Below are 17,136 nucleotides of genomic sequence, written 5' to 3'. Positions count from 1 at the left end.
GGCTTTAAATTGAAGCTAGAAAAATTCAAATTGGAAGTGAGGTAACAGTAAGCAGTTAACCACTAGAAAACAACATACTTGGGGATGTGGTAGATTCTGAATCACTTGAAATGTTTAAATCATGATTGGCTGTTTTTTCTAGCCTAAGTTATATAGTAAGTCAGGCTAGATGATGATTGTCCTTTCTGGTCTGAAAATCTGTGAACCTATGAGTATCCTGTCAACACTTTTTTTTGCATTGTGTGCATATTTCCTTTTGTAGAAAACTAATGTGTTCAAAACATTGACAGTGCAATACAATCCCAACAATTTGACCTCCAACGTATACAAGGTTGGCCAGATCTCCCCACAGCAATTACGGCTCTGCTTATATCACAACCTGGCTTTTCCCTGTATCTCAAAACCTATAAGGAAATTGGGATTGTAACGTGTAGGCACTGAAACAACTTACTGAATCTGTTTACAAAATATGGTTTACCTTACCTCTTGTCCTAAATGTTATCTCTATCTTCTATTAGGCTAAAGAAATACTTACAAAAGAATCAAATGTGCAGGAGGTGCGTTGCCCTGTTACAGTGTGTGGGGATGTCCATGGTCAATTCCATGATCTTATGGAACTCTTCAGAATTGGTGGGAAATCGCCAGACACAAACTACCTGTTCATGGGAGACTATGTGGATAGAGGCTATTACTCGGTGGAAACAGTGACTCTTCTTGTAGCACTAAAGGTACACTTTTATTTTAAGAAAGTATAAAACCCCTCACATTGCAAGAGTTCTGAAACAAATTGGGGGCTGGAGGAATGAGCTGAAATGTAATTTGCAGACTAGAAGATTTCACTTTGTTAAAATGTTTGACAAGAAGCTTAATATTTTTTACATGATCAAAATGGCATGCAGTTAACACTAATCAGAAATCTATTGTTTGATGTTATAAATGATGGTTCTCTTTCCATTGCTAGGTGCGTTATCCAGAACGCATTACAATACTGAGAGGAAATCATGAGAGCAGACAAATTACACAAGTGTATGGCTTTTATGATGAGTGTCTACGAAAGTATGGAAATGCCAATGTTTGGAAGTATTTCACAGATCTGTTTGATTATCTTCCACTTACAGCTCTAGTAGATGGCCAGGTAAGCTTTTGTATATTCTACAGGGGATAATAGATCTTACTCGTAGATTTTAAGGTCAGATGGGAGTACTTCACTTATCTAGTCTGACCTCCTAAGAATAGATGGCCTCAAACTCCTTTTCGGAGCTCTGCTTGTGTCATGTTTCGAGTATAACACATGTTTCTAACATTAGTGAGAATCAGCTCAGTCGTTTATTCACTGAGGCCTGTCTTTATTGTACACCTCTACCTCGATATAACGCTGTCCTCGGAAGCCAAAAAGTCTTACCGCGTTATAGTTGAAACCGCGTTATATCGAACTTGCTTTGATCCGCCGGAGTGCGCAGCCTCGCCCCCCCCAGAGCACTGCTTTACTGTGTTATATCAGAATTTGCGTTCTATCGGGGTAGAGGTGTACTTCTAGCTCTTATACCTATACAACTTTTTTAAGCAGTTTGTTTTCCATTCTATTTACAAGTTAGAGTATTATTTTGTTCCTGGCCTTGATTTGCTACATGCCATTTATAATAACGAATTCATTGTGAAAGATGTCATAAGAATAGTTCTGGTTGTGGTGAATAGCAGATATCATGCACAACAGCTTCCAGGATGACTTGAAAAATTAATCGTGGCACTGAGTCTGACTTTTACCCAGAACCTGGTGATTTCTGGCTGCAACCCACCTAGGTTTGGATTGGAGTCATGACCAAAATAAACCCAGGCTGGTTCAAATGGGGAGTTGTGGGGACTTCTGCTGAATTGAATCGGACACTGGTGTGAGTGCTTCCTTTTCCAAGCTGCCTTTACGGCACTCTGAAAGGCAGCTTCAGAGGTGTGGAAACTGTTTGTGCTGCTTTGAAGGTCCACATGTACTGTACCAGAACTGAGTGGTAGGTGAGAGTAGGAGGAGAAGATGATTGAGAAGTTGCAACCAGGTTGGTTAGTGTGTGATAGAGCCCGGGGAGGAAGGGCTGCTCTTTCCATCCCATCTTGGGTCCTGCTGTCCTAACTAGTGCAGGATTTTACTTTTCTTCCCTAACATGCCACCTCAGTAGGCAGGAGTCCCCTCCTGATTCACGTGCAGGTACCCTATGTGTTAAGTGCTGTGGGAGTCAAAGTATTTCTAAAACAAAAGTGAAGAAATATTACCTTACAGGTATAAGGATACTCTTTCTTTGGTGGTCTTCACCAATTACAGAATTCTGTGTTTTCTTTTGGTGGAATTAATTTTTGAGTGTGAGAACTGTGATCCGTGCCATGAGGTTTAGAATGCTATGAAGCATAAGCTAGTTAATTTTACTTTTAAAAAGGAGGTCTTTTCTTGGTCAGAATCAATATTATTTTTTTGTTCCTGGACAGATATTCTGTCTCCATGGGGGTCTCTCTCCATCTATAGATACACTGGATCATATCAGAGCTCTGGATCGTCTACAGGAAGTTCCACATGAGGTAACCTGAAAGGAAATGCGCTGTGATTTTACAAATCCGTTTGGGTATTTTTATATGCACATTTATCCTCCATTTTGAAATCCGATATTCTAAAGTGAGGTACATAGTGATACAGTAGATTGTAACAGACAAATATTGTAGTTTTAAATAAATAAAATAAACCAAACCAGCATGTTATGACAGCAGAATTGGCAAAGGAAGAGGTAGTAGTATTTCCCACACTCTTATCTTCTCTGACTTTGAGTACCACCTCATCAGCCCCAAAATTGATGAAATATTTGGATAGGGAAGTGCGTGTACTGGTTTGCACATCTCGTGTTAGACAAGTTCACACTTACCATGTGAATAAATGCCACTTCTGCTCAAGTTGCCCTGGTAAATAGGTTACCTGTAGTGGAGTGCAATTTACAAGAATTTGGTCAACTTTACTTTGCAGCAAGGACATAATTCTGTGGGGAGCAGGAAAGACAAACCAAACAGGAGAGGAGAGAGTGCATGCAAAATAGACTGAGGAATAGAAACCAATCAAGAGAGTGAAGTGTGAAGAATAGCAAAGTCTCTTCTAGCATCCATCTGAGGGAAAAAGTGAAGCATACATCTCTCCCAGGAGGAATGGGAAGCTCCAAATAGAATACCCACTACTTAGTCAAAGGACTCAGATATTCTGAGATTTCATGGCTGTTTGGCTTTTCTGTGGAACTTGGGTCTTGACATAAAATTGTTGTCTGGTATCTGAGTTTTCACAGAAAAACAAATATATGTATCCTAGCTCTTATGGTAGCAAAGATATGCTTAAAAATGTAATCCATGTAAAACAATGCAGCGAAGAATCAGGCAGACTACACCTGGAAAGGTAAACTGGGAACTGCCCCATACACTTTAGACTTGTTGACTTGGAAAGCAAGGGGAAGTGAGTTAAATTTTGCATTTAACCATCGATCAATTTAACAGAAATATCTAGCTAATATGCTTGTACATCTTGCTGATGCTACAATTCCCAGCGTTCCAAAACCTCTCGTTTCCCTAGCAACGTCTACAATGCGATTAGGCATTGTCAGTACAAAAATCTGCAGCATATTGAAAACTGAAAATACGAGAACATAAAATTGAACATCAGATTAAATAGCAGGGGTCACTGACTGATTTTTCATATTTAATTCAGTAAAAACCTCTATGGAGTGTCTGGAGAATTTAGGTCCATTTTGCTGCAGAGTAGCTGGAGCCTGGCTCAGGCAGATTAGAGACAATTGAAGAGCTGGGCCAGCTCCAAGGTAGAAGCCACTCTGTTTTTCTCCTGCATCCTCTAAGGGTTTGTCTACACTGGAATCAAAGACCCACACCATGTTCACGGCTGGCTTGGGTTAGCTGTCTTTGGCCTGGGCTTTTGGGCTGTAAAATCGCAGTGTAGACATTCAGGCCTGGGCTCCAGCCCAGGCTCTAGGACCCTCCCACCTTGTGGGGTCCCAGATCATAGAATCCTAGAATATCAGGGTTGGAAGGGACCTCAGGAGGTCATCTAGTCCAACCCCCTGCTCAAAGCAGGACCAATCCCCAACTTCAGATCCTGAACAACTACAGCAATTTTACACCTCAGCTGACCCAGACCAGCCACAGCCATGCCACAGGTCTTTTATTCCAGTGTAGATGTACCCTAAGTAGCCAGGTGGACTCTGCACCAGAGCTCTGCCCTTTTTCCACTTGTCAACTTGGTTTTCACAACCTTTTCATCCTGCTTGTAGTTGCCAAAAAGAGGTCATCTATTGGTGATTCAAGGGATATATTTGTGCTCTGCCCTTGTCTGAATTGTAGCTGAGACGTGCAGGATGTTGGGTGACATCAGATGTTGGCATTTGGTGGTTTCTGCTTAATTGTTTTGCCAGCAGTGCAAGGCTGGAGATGGGACAGTAATTGATGTTTTCAGTTTCTACTGTTGAATTCAGGGGGATTGGGTAGTCTACTCTGTTTTTCAAGGAGCCTGGCAGCTTTCCTTCTTTGACTTCTTTTCCTTCTTTAACTTTTAGTAGTGGGCATAGTTCCCTGCTGGCTTTCACTAGCCAGAAGGGCATGGATCTGCCTCGCAGCTTGTACTCTAATACTTTTTCACAACTTTCTGAGCTTCAGCAAGTGTGATGAGGCCAAACTCTGTCAGGGGTATCTGTCTAGTCAGGAATGAAATTTCCTGGCTAGTGCTGTACATACACACTTGCTCTCTTGTCAGCAAAATACACTGACTAATGCATGGACTAGTTAACTGACTGAAATAGTAGGCACAGCTAATTGCACAACTAATATAAACTAGTTACATGACAAAATAACTTCAGTTTGGGAATGAAATTCTGGTTGCTCCTGCTGAGATATGTGAACCTCTACAGTAGGACAGGAGATTAGTTTGAGGGAACTAGACTCTCTCTCATCATTAGATGCTTTAGACATAACAAATCCTGCATCTTGGCAGGAGGTTAGACTAGATGACCCTTGTGGTTCCTTCTAACCCTATGATTCTATGGTTATTTATGCCTACATCAATATAATTTTCATAATTTGTTTTCTCACCCATGATGTGGTCAAGTACAGTAACTCCTCACTTAAAGTCATCCTGGTTAACGTTGTTTCGTGGTTATGTTGCTGATCAATTAGGGAACATGCTTGTTTAAAGTTGTGCAATGCTCCCTTCTAATGTCGTTTGGCAGCTGCCTGCTTTGTCCACGGCTTGCAGGAAGAGCAGCCCATTGCAGCTTGCTGGTGGGGGCTTGGAACCAGGGTGGACCGGCAGCCCCCTATCAGCTCCCCGCTCCCCTGAGTTCTCTGTGCAGCAGCTGCCCAGCAGGCTATCAATTGCCGGCAGTTCAGCTGTCCCTCCCCCTCCTGCCATGTGCTGCTCCTGCCCTCTGCCTTGGAGCTGCTCCCCGAGACTCCTGCTTCCTGTGCAGGGAGAGAGGAGAGAGGGGGGTGCTGATAGGGTGTCCCCCTGCTCCTGCACCCTGCTTACCCCATCTTCCATAGAGCAGGGGGGACACACGACAGGGCTGAGGGAGCTTGCTGGCAGCAGCTGCAGTCTCAGCAAGCTGATCTAATTAACAAGGCAGTGTACCTAAGAGTAGGGTAAGCGTACTTAAAGGGGAAATGTGCATCTCACACTCACGGTGTTGCTGTCTCCCATCCCTCCATTCCTGCTGCCTTGTAGAGTGTGAGTTAACCCTTGAGGGCTCAGCCAATTGCTAGTTCATCATTTAGCGGTAAGGCATTCCCTGGGAAATATCCCACCCTCTGACTCCTCCACCTCAACCAAGCTTCACAATCATCATCACTGTGTATCAGTATTAAATTGTTTGTTTGAAACTTATACTGTGTGTGTGTGTGTGTGTGTGTGTGTATATATATATGTATATATATATATATATATGTGTGTGTGTATATATAAAATTTATTTTCGTCTGGTGAAAAAAATTTCCCTGGAACCTAACCCCCTCATTTACATTAATTCTTATGGGGAAATTGGATTTGCTTAACATTGTTTCGCTTAAAGTCACATTTTTCAGAAACATAACTACAACGTTGAGTGAGGAGTTACTGTATTCCCTATTTTCAAAAAGACTATTAAGCCAGTGTTCATGAGCAAGCCTGCAGTGTCAGTCAGTGGTCACACATGTGGGAGGAATCATTTTAGTTTCAAGCTCTCAGAGGGTTTATAAACAGTATTGCCAACTCTTGTGATTTTTATCATGAGACTCATGATATTTGATATTTCACTTAAAGCTCCATCTCCTAACAAAATTACATGAGAATCTCAGCTTTCACTTTAGAAAAAAGTTTCTAGTCTTGGTTGCGGAGAAAAGCTTGAAAACTTGATGTGAGTGCTGCCTCTCCCCCCCTCCCCCCCCCAAAAGACTCAAACCAGACGAAAACTACAGAGCTCCAAATTTAACGTTGTTTAAACTCATGATATTTAAGCCAATGTCGTGATATTTGGAGACTGATTCATGATCTGTGAACATCTGGGATTGTCAGTACTATATAAGTAGTGAGTACCCTTTTTAAGATTATGAAATACTATACCGTGAAAGTGTGTGTTTAAAAAAAATATATATATATAGAATATTCAGCATATACTCAGAGAATGAGGGCTTGGAAATGTTTGTTGTAAATAAAATGCCTTTCAAAGTAGACTTTTTAATATTTTTCTTCTAAGTAAAATTTCTGCTTTCCTTGTTAGGGCCCAATGTGTGATCTCTTATGGTCAGATCCAGATGATCGTGGAGGCTGGGGTATTTCTCCACGTGGTGCTGGCTACACGTTTGGACAGGATATCTCTGAAACATTTAACCATGCCAATGGTCTTACACTGGTCTCCCGTGCTCACCAACTTGTAATGGAGGTATGGTGAGCGTATTTTGTTATGATAGCGTACCCTGGATGAAGTGATACAAATACTGAAGAAGACATAATTTCTTATAAATGCAAGGTTGTCCATAGTTTACAGGCTTACATTCTAAATCCCGGAAAGCTTTTCATAATGTGCAATAGGCCTGAAAAGTAATACTTTACACTTGGCATTTTAGATGAATTAGTAAGAGAATGCTTTTTTTCTTTTTTTTTAAGTGAGTTAGTCAAAGGGAATAAAGGTGGCTCATGCTAAGGAGTGGTTACAAAAGTATAGTCTGCTTGCATTCTGACAATCTTTTCCTCTACTAATGTGTTAAATAGGCTATCCTGTAATATGTAGCAGTCAGTTGCAACAGGGATTAAACCATCCAGCTGGTATAGATAGAACATAGCATTACTGGAAAAATGCCAGGTGGGTCAATGGAGCATTTTTATTTTTAATTCAGTTAAAGTAGATCCTTTATAGCTTGTGCTGTACATAAAAACATGTAGAGTATGTAAGCTGATGAGCTCGAATGTCAATACTCGGATTTAAAAAAAATTAAACATTTCTATTTAAAAACATCTAGGTATGTCTAGGGTACTGTTTTCTGGAATTTGCAAACAAAGGTACTAATAAACATGGAAGTCATGAATAGTTTAAATTACCAATAATCATAGTCATTTATAACCTGTGCTGTTACCTTAATATGTAAAGGCTTAAAAAGTTTTTCATGTCTACACAGTGTTTACTTCTCATTTTGAAATAGCTGCTAAGAAACAATTACAGTAAAAGCTGTGTTATCCGCTACTTTAACAATCAGAAAGCTAAATAAACCGCCATTTCTGATCTTCATTGAAAGTCCGGTTTATAGTCCAGGTAGCACAGGACCAGCAGGCTCCCTACAAGCAGCAACCTGTCCCTGCTGCTCCTAGGTGATGGGGTCGCTAGGCGGATCTGCGTGCTGCCCCCACCCCAAGTGCTGGCTCCACAGCTCCCATTGGCCAGGAACCATGGCCAATGGGAACTGCAGAGGCAGCGCGCAGAGCTGCCTAGCCATGCCTCTGCCTAGGAGCAGCAGGGACAGGTCGTCACTTGTGGGGAGCCACCTGAATCATAGAATATCAAGGTTGGAAGGGACGTCAGGAGGTCATGTAGTCCAACCCCTTGCTCAAAGCAGGACAAAATCCCCAGACAGATTTTTGCCCCAGATCCCTAAATGGCCCCTTCAAGGATTGAACTCACAACCCTGGGTTTAGCAGGCTAATGCTCAAACCACTGAGCTATCCCTCCCCCACCTGGATCTGACACCCTGCACCCCTTCCTGAGCCCTCTCCCACATCCAAACTCCCTCCCTCTTAGTTAACTGTAATTTTTTACTTACTGGCACCCCCCATTCACCCAACATGCCAGTTAACAAAGCTTTTACTGTATTTGAAGATTGAGATCATTGCAAAATGGAAACACTTAAAAGAAGGCTGCCCTATTAAATGCTCAAAACCCATTTAAGCTTTTAAGAGGAGCTCTCAGACTTGTACCAAATGACTGGAGGATAGCTAATGTGATGCCAGTTTTTAAAAGGGGCTCCAGAGGTGATCCTGGCAATTACAGGCCAGTAAGCCTGACTTCAGTACCAGGCAAATTGATTAAAACTATAGTAAAGAACAAATTTGTCGCCCACATAGATGAACATAATTTGTTGGGGAAGTGTCAACGTGATTTTTGTAAAGGGAGATCATGCCTCACCAATCTACTAGAATTTTTTGAGGGGATAAATAAGCATGTGGACAAGGGGGATCCAGTGGATATAATGTACTTAAATTTTCAGAAAGCCTTTGACAAGATCTCTAACCAAAGGCTTTTAAGCAAAGTAAGCTGTCATGAGATAAGAGGGAAGGTCCTCTCATGGATTGGTAACTGGTTAAAAGATGATAAACAAAGGGTAGGAATAAATAGTCAATTCTCAGAATGGAGAGAGAGAAATAGTGGTGTCCCCAAGGGTCTGTACTGGGCTCTGTCCTATTCAACATACTCATAAATGATCTGGAAAAAAGGGTAAACGGTGAGGTGACAAAATTTGCAGAAGATACAAAACTACTGGAGATAGTGAAGTCCCAGGCAGACGGCGAAGAGCTACAAAAGGATCTCTCAAAATTGGGTGACTGGGCAAAAAAATGGCAGATGAAATTCAGTGTTGATAAATGCAAAGTAATGCACATTGGAAAACATAATCCCAACTATTCATATAAAATGATGGGGTCTAAATTAGCTGTTACCACTCAAGAAAGAGATTTTGGAGTCCTTGTGGATAGTTCTCTGAAAACATCCACTCAGTGTGCAGTGGCCATCAAAAAAGGAAACAGAATGTTGGGAATCATTAAGAAAGGGATAGATAATAAGACTATATAAGTCCATGGTACGCCCGTATCTTGAATACTGCGTGCAGATGTAGTCGCCCCATCTCAAAAAAGATATTTTGGAATTGGAAAAGGGTTCAGAAAAGGGCAACAAAAATGATTAGGGATATGGAACAGCTTCTGTATGAGGAGAGATTAATAAGACTGGGACTTTTCAGCAGAAAAGATCCGACTAAGGGGGGATATGATTGAAGTCTACAAAATCATGACTGGTGTGGAGAAAGTAAATAAGGAAGTGTTGTTTACTCCTTCTCATAACACACGAACTAGGGGTCACCAAATAAAATTAATAGGCAATATATTTAAAACAAACCAAAGGAAGTATTTTTTCACACAATGCACAGTCAACCTGTGGAACTCTTTGCCAGAGGATGTTGTGAAGGCCAAGTCTATAACAGGGTTCAAAAAAGAACTAGATAAATTCATGGAGGATAGGTCCATCAATGGCTATTAGTCAGGATGGGCAAGGATGGTGTCCCTAGCCTCTGTTTGCCAGAAGCTGGGAATGGACGACAGGGGATGGATCACTTGATGATTTACCTGTTCTGTTTATTCCTTGTTGGGCACCTGGCATTGGCCACTGTCAGAAGACAGGACACTGGGCTAGATGGACCTTTGGTCTGACCAAGCATGGCCACTCTTATGATCTGTACTAAGATTTTTAACTGAGAATTTAATTCTTTTACATTACAGGGTTACAACTGGTGTCATGATCGAAATGTGGTTACCATTTTCAGTGCACCCAATTACTGTTATCGTTGTGGGAACCAGGCTGCTATCATGGAACTAGATGACACTTTAAAATATTCCTTGTGAGTAACTTACCTTGTTTCAAGTGTCTGTCTTTTCTTTCAAAAGGGTAGAGATGCAGATCTTAGAACTAATGGTGCTACTCTCACTCTAATGAATCAAGAGTGTGATGCACAAATGGAAATAGAAGTTGATCACGTGATGCTAAGTTGATGAAGGGGTTTACAAGGGTAGTTTTAGTTGGCATTGACCTTTGAGAAACATGGCAGTGAGTCACCTTAAGGATTGCCGCAGCCTTTTCTTAGTGACCGGGGATCCCTTCAGAAAGGTGATGCAATCCCACTATCAGAGAGTTTGAGTACATGGCCTTCATATCCCTAACTGTAGAGACTACAAAAGCAACATATATGTAAGATGAATAGAAAAATATCAATAATAAAAGAAGAAAAATCACAGTTTTACATACCCTAGGGCTTCATTTTGAAATCTTAACATCTGATCTTCAAGTGGCCTCAGCATGTTCTCACTTGTGGAATCCCTGCACCTCTGCTATAAGCTTCTGGAACCTTTTGGAAAGCTGTCCCCATTGGGACTACTTGTCCCTTCCATCCCTGGAGGTTCCAGTGATATAAAAACAGGTGTGGGGGGAAGACCCAAGCCACTGTTCAGTTCCTTCTAACTGCCAAAGTTGCAGAAAGCTGCGATTGTGCAGTGTCCTTGGTGCTGCCCTTGTCTTTTTTTTTTTTCTTTTTCCTTCTGTACTTTGGGGACTAATTTTGTTTATAGTTTGTGAGGTTGATTGAAAGAGAGAAGGTAAGTGAACAAGAGTGGCAAACGGGAGTTTCAGTGAGTGTAGCTGCAGATATTGTGCTTGGAGGTAGTGTGAAAGAAAAGAATTGGTTAACCAAGGAACCAGAGAGTGGAAACTAGAGGCTTGGGAGTTTGTAAGCACCAAGAGGACCCAGTGGCATTCTACCCAGCTAAGGCTGACAAGAATGGGAATGCTGTGACTTTCAGAGAAGACCAGGAAGAATTCCACACAGCTTCATTCTTCGAGTGATTGCACATGTGCATTCCACTCTTGGTGTGCGCATACCCCGTGCACAGTCACCAGAAATTTTCCCCTCAGTGGTACCCGTCGGGGTGGCTCGAGCACCCTCTGCTACCACGCACCGCTGGCCTCAGTATAAAGGGCCCAGGTGGTCCCGAGCCCCCAAAGTTCCTTCTTACCAGCTGAGACAGTTGCTTTAACTGCTTTCCTTGCTTTTGCAAGTGTTCAGTGGACTGTATTCTCTAATTTTACTCAAAATAGTTTAGTGACAATAAGGTTATTAGTTTAGCTAGTTAAGTTTTATCCCATATGAGGGTTTCATTCCATTCCCGGTGCCGAGGGATGCCTTGGTCACCAGGCTTCAAGTCCTGAATTTCCTGCAGGAATTCCCTTCATTCATCCTAAACCATCAATGACTCTGGTCTCAAATGCATCGGCTCTAGAGTGGGGAGCCCCTCTGGTCTCAGGGTCTTTGGTCCTTGAGGAAGCTCTCTCTTCATACCAGCAGCAGAGAACTCAGGGTGATTTTTCTTGCCTGTCAAGCTTTGCTATCTCATATCAGAGGGAGAAATCTGTTCTTATAGACATCACCCAGGGCTGGCTCTGGCTTTTTGGCCGCCCCAAGCAAAAAAAAAAAAAAAAAAAAAAAAACCTGCGGCGCAGCCAGAGCGCGGGTGCAGGGGGACCGGCTGGAGGGGGCGGGGGGAGCGGGCGGGGGAGAGAGAGAAGGGGGCAGCCAGGGCTACAGCGGGGGTGCTGTCACGCGGCCCCTCCCACTGGCACCGCCTCCTGCCGCGAGGGCTCCGGTCGGCGGGGAGGGAAGGAAGAGGACTGCCCTGCAGGGCGCTCTGGTTCTCTGCGCCGCTGCCCCCTACAGGGCGGCCCGGGGGCGGGGAGGGGGGGAGAGGAGGGAAACGGCCATGCCGCCCTAGGATTGGGCAGAATGCTGCCTCGAACAATCTGCCGCCCCAAGCACCAGCTTCCTCAGCTGGTGCCTGGAGCCGGCCCTGCAACACCACAGTTACGTTTTACTTCAACAGGCAGGGAGGAGGCAGGAAGCCTTTGGCAAGAAGCAGTTCACCTGTGGGAATTTTGCATAGCTTGTTCAGCCAATCTTGAGACCTGTTACCTTTCAGGAGTGCAGAACGAGTGGTCTCTTCACCTGGATATAGCCAGGTGCATTTTCCAGCTGTGGGGGACTCTCCACATGTACTAGTTCACAAAAAATGTCTAACAGAAAATGTCATCAGTTTTGCTCCCTGCCAGGCTACAGTCTGGGCTCAATAACAGACATCTTCCTGCTATTCTGAACGGAAAAGCTTTACTACATTTCCCCCCCCAATCCCTTCCCTACAGAGTGCTGCTAAAGATCAAGAGGGATCACACCCAGGTTATATTAGTAGCCCCAGTGTAGTCCCGCCAGTGCTGATTCTCAACTTTACTGGACCTCTCAGTGGCAACTGCAATCTCAATCCCACTGCAGCTGGATCTGATCTCCCAAGACCACCCGATTGGCTGCTCCACCTGAACCTGCAATCCCTTCATCTAACAGCCTGGAAGCTCTATGGCTAAATCCCAGAGAACAGGTTTGCTCGGAGCAAGCTTGCCAGGTCTTACTAAGTAGCAGAAAGTCCTCCACCAGGGCCACCAACTGTCAAAATGGAAGCAGTTCTCTGTCTGGGCCTTTCAAATGAGTCTCCCTGATGCATTCATCCATTCAACACATGCTCAACTATCTGCTGCACCTGAAACAGGATTTAGCAATTTCCTCTGTCAAGGTTCACCTGGCAGCAATATCAGCTTTCTACACTCACACAGATAACTGTTGAGGTTTTTTCCCTAATGACATCACAATTCGATTCCTTAAAGGCCTGGAAAGGTGGTACCCTCAATTAAGGGAGCCTGTTGCCCCCCACCCTTGGGACCTGAACTTGGTCTTGTCCAAACTTATGGGACCACCATTTGAACTGTTAGCAATGTGCTTCTTACACCTTTCCTCCTAATTGCTGTCACTTCTGTCAGAAGGATTTCTGAACTGCATGCCCTCACATCTGAACCACTGTATACAGTCTTCTTTAAAGATAAAGTTTACTTAACCCAGATGAGTGTTTCTCTCTAAAGTAGTAAATTGATTGTTATGAAAATTTGAAACTTAACTGTTTTTTATCCAAACCCACACGCAAATAGAGATTAGCAACTGGCGTTCTACATAGACGGGACTAAACCATTTTGGTGGTCCATCCAACTGTTTTTAGTTATAACAGACAGAATGAATGGTCTGCCAATAACTTCCTGTATCCATGCTTGTTCATGATCTGGCAGGCATTTCACCACCAGTCAAACTGACAGCTCACTCCACAAGACCTCAAGCATCCTATGTGGCATACCTAGCTCAGATCCTTATGCAGGACATTTGCAAAGCAGCAACCTGTTCATTGGTGCATGCTTTCTCCTCCTATTACACCATCACCCAATACTCTAGAGATGATGCCAAATTTGGTCGAGTCTGTGTGTATAAGAACTCCAATCCCTCCCTATATTGCTGCTTGGGTGTCACCAAGAGTGCAGTCACTCGAAGAAAAAAGTTCCTAAACTTCTGTAACTCTTGTTCTTCGAGATGTTGCACATATCCATTCCACAACCCACTCTCCTGCTGCTCTACATTGGAGTTTCCAGAAAGATGGAACTGAGGGGCTCAGGGTAAGCTGGGCCCTTTATACAGACACCAGCGGCGTGCGGCGCAGAGGGCGCTTAAGCTGCCTCAACAGGTACCACCTAGGAGAAAAATTTCTAGCGACTATGTGTGGGGCACGCACATGCCAGTATTGGAATGGACATGTGCAACACATCTCAAAGAACAACCGTTGAGAAACGTTAGTAACCATTTTATCATGATTATGTTCTTGGTGTGGAAACTGCAGAAAACCTCTAACGATCCAGCTGTCTGAATGGAATGGAAAACTAAATGGGACACTTGTGAATGGCTGCCCAGATCAACCCATAAGACAATGAAGTCTGCCCACAAAGTTCTCCAACCATCCAAGTAAGACTGACAAACCATGATGAACTTTCTGCAAGGGACTGGTGGACAACTAGATTGCATGTTGTCTTCCTGGACCCAAAACACAAGCCCCGACTAAGATGGGGTAGGCTTCTGAAGTTGGTGGGCAAGGATCCATTGGCATTGGTGCTGATGACACTGCCTCATGGAATACCTCACAGATTATAGACAACTTCAGGGGTCTTGGAAGGCTACAGAAGAAGGTCCAGGTGATCAAGACCGTTCCTGTTCTGTGAGCAAAAGTAGACAGAAAGCAAAGGATTCTGGACGTGAACTGCTGGTGACGTAGCATAAGGTAGAGGGATTTGGCTTTGTGAAATATTGGTCCACCTTTATGGTATGTTTAGTTTGGATGGCTTCCATCTCAGTAGAAGGGGAACCAGTCTTCTAGGGAACAGGCTGGCTACACTAACCAGGAGGGTATTAAACTAACAAAAGGGGGAACGAATGAGCACAGCTGTGGATCAAAATTATGATGTGGAGAACTAAATTAAGCAAGGTGCAAGGGATGTGAAGAGAAGAAATTCTTCTGTTGTCTAGGCATCAGTGTTAAGAGCCTTTGGAATTGCTCATTTGAGCATAAATTTAACCTAGTTGGCATTACTGAAACCCGGCGGGAAAGGCTTGCATGAGTTGGAATTTTAAAGCCTAGTTGTGTATGTAAAAATCCTCTATGAAGGTTATTTTTCTGAGGCATTTTGATTTTGGGAAAAGACTTCAAAACTTGTAAAATAGGACTAATGAGTGACCTAAAATTGGTGGGATGTTTAGGTAATGACTGCTTCATTTCAAAACAAAGTTTGGAAAACTCTGGAAAATGAGACCTTATTAGAGTTTGTGGATGTATAAACAATGACCATAGTAACTAATCTTCAAGATAATTACCTGTATGGATCCAAAACCTGGGCACACCCTTCCTCTTGAAATGCTCTGGGACAGAAGGGTACAAAAGAGGGAGTGCCTTCAAGTGCATCCTCAGTTCCTACTACTAATTCAGGAATCCTTAATGAGGCTCCAAAGAAGTGGGGGAGGAGTGCAGATCCATATAAACATTTGTCTCAGTCACTATGGTAAGTAGCTTATCCTTCTCCTTGGAGAATTACAGGGTTGATTCCCGCTCCAGGATATTAACAAGCAGTAGTAACCCTTCAGTAAGTGGGTCTGAGGAGTTAGTGAAAATGGGCACTAATTTCCTTAGTAGCCTCAGCTGTGGCATCATGAGACAACAAATATACAAATAAATCAAGAAAGTCGAGTCTTAACGAGGCCAAAAAAGTAGGTGAAGAAGGTAGCTCAGAAGGTCGGGACCAGTGGACAATGCCTAAAATGGTGTGGGCACGGAGAAATTTAACTGGCTGCTAGACTACATGTGGAAATAACCCCAAAGGACAGGAAAAAATGGTGTGGGGAAACTGAGCGTTGGGCCTAGAGACTCTTGAAAATCCTCCGAGACACCTATTTGCAACTTTAGGTGTCTAAAGATGTTTCCCGTTTAACAACCACCTTGCGCTCCTGCTGCTGGGGTCAGAGTCTGAACTCATGAGAATACACAGGACATGTGCACCGGTGCCTGGGATAGGAGCTCATCTGACAGTGCACCATGTCCCCAAGAGGACCTGGTTTTGTGACTGCTTTGCTCCGAAAGTTTAGTGTAACAGTTCACTCTAAGGTTGAAGTACAGGCTGTCTTTTTGGCTGGATAGAGTGAGAGTTAACCCCTTGATCCCGGACAAACATCAGTTCCTCAGGCCTTGGACAGTACACTCACTTATGCCCTGTCATCCTACAAACGCTGAACCTCAGTTCTTTGAGATCCCTCGGCTGGGGTCTACCAGAGTCAGATGCTCTCCCTGTCCACTGCCACACACTTGGATTTATCTGAATTTTTCTCTAGGGCCTTTCATTGGTTCCTGTGTTTCAGCCAGACTCGTTGAATTTCTTTTCATACCTACTGTTTACAAATTCATCTGCCAACAGGCCTGCACTGTGAGCTCCTTGGGCTTCCTATCCACTAACCACATTTTAAACTTGTTGGGGACATATCTCAGAGTTGCTCTAACCCAACCAGGTCATATAAACCTTCCAGTATAGTGATGTCTGTACTTTTACCCCATTTGTGGAGATATTCTCCCTTCAGTGCAACTTCCATATATGTCACCTCTTGTTTATTTGCACACATCAAACCATTTTCTTATGAGCCTCAGGTGTCGATTCAAACTTAAGCAGTAGAGACTTTTTGAACTATTCATAGTCTCCAGTATCAACTCATCCATCGGGCTATAAGTCTCTATCGCTTTGGGACCAAGTAAGGGCGTGAGACAATGGAGCCAGTCCACACGATCAACCTGGGTCAAATTTCAAGCCTTCTCAAAGGCAGTGAGGTAGGCGTCTATATTCACCACCACCACCCCTTCTTTTTCGGACTTCTCTTCTGAGGGGGAGAGGAGAGCAGGAGAGCCATGATGGATAAAAGTATTTAAAAATGTTATACTGAACTTGATATATTGTTTAATGTTAAGCTGCATATTTGTGCAGTTGTTACACAACACATGAATTGCTAATTACATCTTAGTGGTGCAGCTCCTTATTTTGATGCTTAGCTGCAGAGCAGTGAAATATTACTCTGAAGTGTATTTAGCTAATCCCTAGTATTTTTGAACCTTACTACATCCAGGAGGTAAAGTGGGTGCATTGTTTTGCTGACATTAATGAGAAATGGGTTGCTTATGATAAGAAAATTAGAGAATTCTGCTCAGAGGGCCTTTAGTGAGACTAGAGATGGGCTTCAACAAACTGTAGCCAGTGATGATCTTTATTTCATGTAATCGCCTATGCCAGTTGATAAGTGTGTGCCTCCCATAAAATGATAAAATTTAGGGGAGTTTTTTCTAGACTTGCATATATGGTGCATTGGATGGAGAGGTTGGGGTAAG

At 43.2% G+C, this 17,136-nt stretch overlaps 1 protein-coding gene across 1 annotated transcript in view; it reads left to right on the top strand.

Annotated features, from left to right (window-relative positions):
• PPP2CB (protein phosphatase 2 catalytic subunit beta) overlaps positions 1-17,136 on the top strand; it is a 28,571-nt gene that overhangs the window by 10,637 nt on the left and 798 nt on the right. Inside the window, exons 2-6 of the mRNA XM_065405617.1 lie at positions 519-728; positions 962-1,135; positions 2,473-2,562; positions 6,776-6,937; positions 10,036-10,154. Coding sequence (XP_065261689.1) covers positions 519-728; positions 962-1,135; positions 2,473-2,562; positions 6,776-6,937; positions 10,036-10,154 — 755 coding nt within the window. The remainder of the gene's footprint in view (positions 1-518; positions 729-961; positions 1,136-2,472; positions 2,563-6,775; positions 6,938-10,035; positions 10,155-17,136) is intronic.

The sequence above is a fragment of the Emys orbicularis genome, chromosome 5 (genome assembly GCF_028017835.1).
Source record: "Emys orbicularis isolate rEmyOrb1 chromosome 5, rEmyOrb1.hap1, whole genome shotgun sequence".
Taxonomy (NCBI): Eukaryota; Metazoa; Chordata; order Testudines; family Emydidae; genus Emys; species Emys orbicularis.
Note: the sequence above shows the minus strand (reverse complement) of the source record. Positions and strands in the feature narration are given on the sequence as shown.